General features: G+C 34.9%; 1 protein-coding gene across 1 annotated transcript; it reads right to left on the bottom strand.

Annotated features, from left to right (window-relative positions):
- Positions 1-390: 390 nt before the first annotated feature.
- LOC104624736 (chromodomain-helicase-DNA-binding protein 1-like) lies at positions 391-2,644 on the bottom strand (the record flags this gene model as incomplete). The annotated part of the gene is made up of 5 exons (XM_010292180.1): positions 391-551; positions 750-926; positions 1,939-2,034; positions 2,125-2,221; positions 2,496-2,644. Coding segments are annotated over 5 exons (680 nt in total), but the record flags the coding sequence as incomplete, so codon positions are not given.
- Between the last annotated feature and the right edge of the window lie 464 nt (positions 2,645-3,108).

Raw genomic sequence — 3,108 nt, 5'->3', positions numbered from 1 at the left:
GTACTCTTCCCAGGATACCTGTCCCTGATTCAACTGCCTGTGCATTTCCTTCTTGACCTTTATTTTGCCCAGCAGGTCTCCACTTAGCTATGCCAGTCTCTTGCCTTCCTTTCCTGATTTCTTACATTTGGGGATCGAGAGCTCTTGCGCTCTGTGGAAAGCGTCCTTAAAGATCTGCCAGCTCTGTCAGCTCTGTTTTGCTCCCTTGTCCCCGAGGGCAGTTCCTTATGTCACCACCCCAAAGTACACAGAGTCAAGCCTTAAATGCCTAGAATAAAAATTTTCCACTCAGTTCAGGAAAAACAAACTGCTTTCCATATTTTCAAACTCTAAAATGATAAAAAAATTATGTTTTGTCCCTTTAAACATGCATGTCCCCCCACATCTTACCGTCTAATCTCTGCATCGCTAAATCCTTTAATATTTTCTCGAGGAATAGTTCGTGGTCGTCCACGTTTTTTTGGTCGTTTTCTTTCTGAGATGGAGTCACTATCAGATTCAGAATATCTTCTGCTCCTACTGCGTTTCCCTTCACTTCCATTAAAGCTGATCTGGAATTTCAGATTAAGTTGTCAAAAGCTATAGGACTAAAACATTTTATTAATGTGTTATCTAGCCTGTCAAAAATGGGGAGGGGGAGAGGCACGCCATGTGTGAAAACCACCCAACCAAAAAATACAGGCCAAAACAACAGCAGTGAAAAAATAAACAAACAACAACAAAAAATCAAAGTCAAATCCCAGAGCTACCTGTTTTGCACAGTTTCTCATCCTTGGGAGCATATATATTTCTTCAAGCTCTTTTTGTCTTTCCTCTTCTTCTATTCGTCGCCGCTGGACTTCTGGAATGATTTCTTCCCAGTTTCTTAAATTTTTTTCTGGTTCCAACTCAATGTCATCTTCATCCATATTGGAAAAGTTAGCCACCTTATGTATTGGAACATAAGTATTTTCACAAAATCAATACATTATTTTATTCAAAGAGTCAGTAATTAATATTTTAGGAAAACTAAGTTCAGAATGGCATATTTTATTTATTTATATAGACACAAAATGTACACATATAGAATGCTTTGTGAAGCACTGTCTCTAATGAAAGTATTTTCATATATGAAACGTACACACTATGCAACATGCTGAATATAAAGATGAGAATCTTTTTCTTCTTTTACAAGTTGAGTAATATAGAAACACTATGAAATGACTCTCTAATAGCTGTGATTGTTGTTTAATTTCCTTCAAAGCAGAAAAGTCTAACTGAATGCCTGATTTAATATGAAACAATAATAATGTAGAACAAACATTAATAAACTGTAGAAATCACAATATGCTGCAAATGAATGATTAGCAGGAAAGTGATTTAGTACTCTACTGATCTAAAAACGTCCTGTCCTGCTTCAAAGTAAAAAACAAGCAAAACCACACCACACACACCAAACCTAAACAACAACAAAAAGATCCACACAGAAAAAAACCCCAAACCATCATACACAATTTGGACCCACTTAATATTTTAAGTGTTATCCAGTTAAGCATATCTGGCATTCACGTTTACAGGGGGGCTGAAAGGAATTTGTAGAAGTCATCAACTAAGAAATCCAAACTTCATTCTCTGTTTTTAGAAGTACCACAGGTGCTTAACAATATAAAGCATTAAATGAAAAACAGCCCTCCTCAGTATTCTAATAATTAAATCAAAGACTAATGTATTTGTAAATCTCTTCCTTATTTTGTCAGCAAAATACATTATGTATTTTTTAATGTTCGCACTGGCAGTAATTACCCTGTATAGGTGAAAAGACATTCTGTGCCAAAGAGTTGACTTACTGTTGCACCTGTTTCATAAGAATGAAGAAAAGATGAATAGGTGCACAAAAGAAAAAGTAGCATTTATAAAAGAAAGTATAATTAAGGGAGGAGGGAGGGAACAGAGCAATACCTTAAACTGTGAAAGCAACTCCTCTCCTACAGTTAGTGGGCCTGGCTCATTTTCTCGAGTTTCAGCCCTCTTCAGGATTTCATCTATATCCATTTCCTGAAACAGAAGTTTCTCTTTACAACAAAACAATTCATATGCATTTTTAGTTTCTCTGTCCATCAAGTGTAGATGCACTGTTCCATTTACCTGAGGCTCCTCTTCTTCCCCTTCAGGTTCTTTAAAAAGTTCCTCAGCACCGAACTTCAAAATTGCTGATAACTCTTCCTTATTAAAAGGTGTTGAGCTGAAATACAGAGTTTCAGACAAATACTTTATCTTAGTGAATTTTTTCAAATTACTATAACCGTGAGTCAAACTTCCTTTTGACTTAAATAAAAGCAATATTTAATATGTGGGAAAAAAAAGTGCAAAACCAATATACTTTGCAGTCTTTACTTACATAACTCCTTACCACATATTGTTTGCCTTTTATTAACCAAGTGAAATGACTTACATTTTTACTCAAATAGTCAAGTATACTTAAGCATAAGTTAATATGAAAAAAAACCCAAATATACCTGGAAGGAGTAGAGCCTGTATGTAGTACAGTTTTCCCTGTAGTGTCCATTCTCTGAATTACTAAGTGATCTAACACCATCTTTTTCTTGGCTCTTTCAAGAATATCTTCTTCTACTGATCCTTTTGTGACTAACCGATAAATATTAACCTATGCATATTATAAAAAAGGCTTTATTTACATTCTCATAAATTACACATGAAAACAATATTCAGATGAAGTTAACAAAAAACCCTTGAGCAACAACAGGGAGAAATGTTAGTCACAATTACAAATCTTCTAAATCTTATTGAACTAGTATTATATCTATGAAACTAGTCAATCATGTTAACATAGTTTCTACATAAATTAAAAGAAATTTCTTTCTAAGAAAGAAATTCTTAGACCTCTCCTCTTTAAAATTCTGTGATTAGGCACAAGCATGGCCACAAGGAAAAGTGTTATATCTGATTGCTACTTGAAGTCTTCTGCAAGAAAGAAACCCAAAGAGAACTACAAAGTATTTAACTTAAAATGGATGCACCTGAAGTATAGCAGTTACTTTCTAGAATGACATGATGCCAATGAACGTGGGACAAGTCCACAACTCTTCTCCTTACCCATGCATATACTAC

Source organism: Phaethon lepturus, unplaced genomic scaffold, assembly GCF_000687285.1.
Source record: "Phaethon lepturus isolate BGI_N335 unplaced genomic scaffold, ASM68728v1 scaffold10538, whole genome shotgun sequence".
In the NCBI taxonomy this organism is placed as follows: Eukaryota; Metazoa; Chordata; class Aves; order Phaethontiformes; family Phaethontidae; genus Phaethon; species Phaethon lepturus.
Note: the sequence above shows the minus strand (reverse complement) of the source record. Positions and strands in the feature narration are given on the sequence as shown.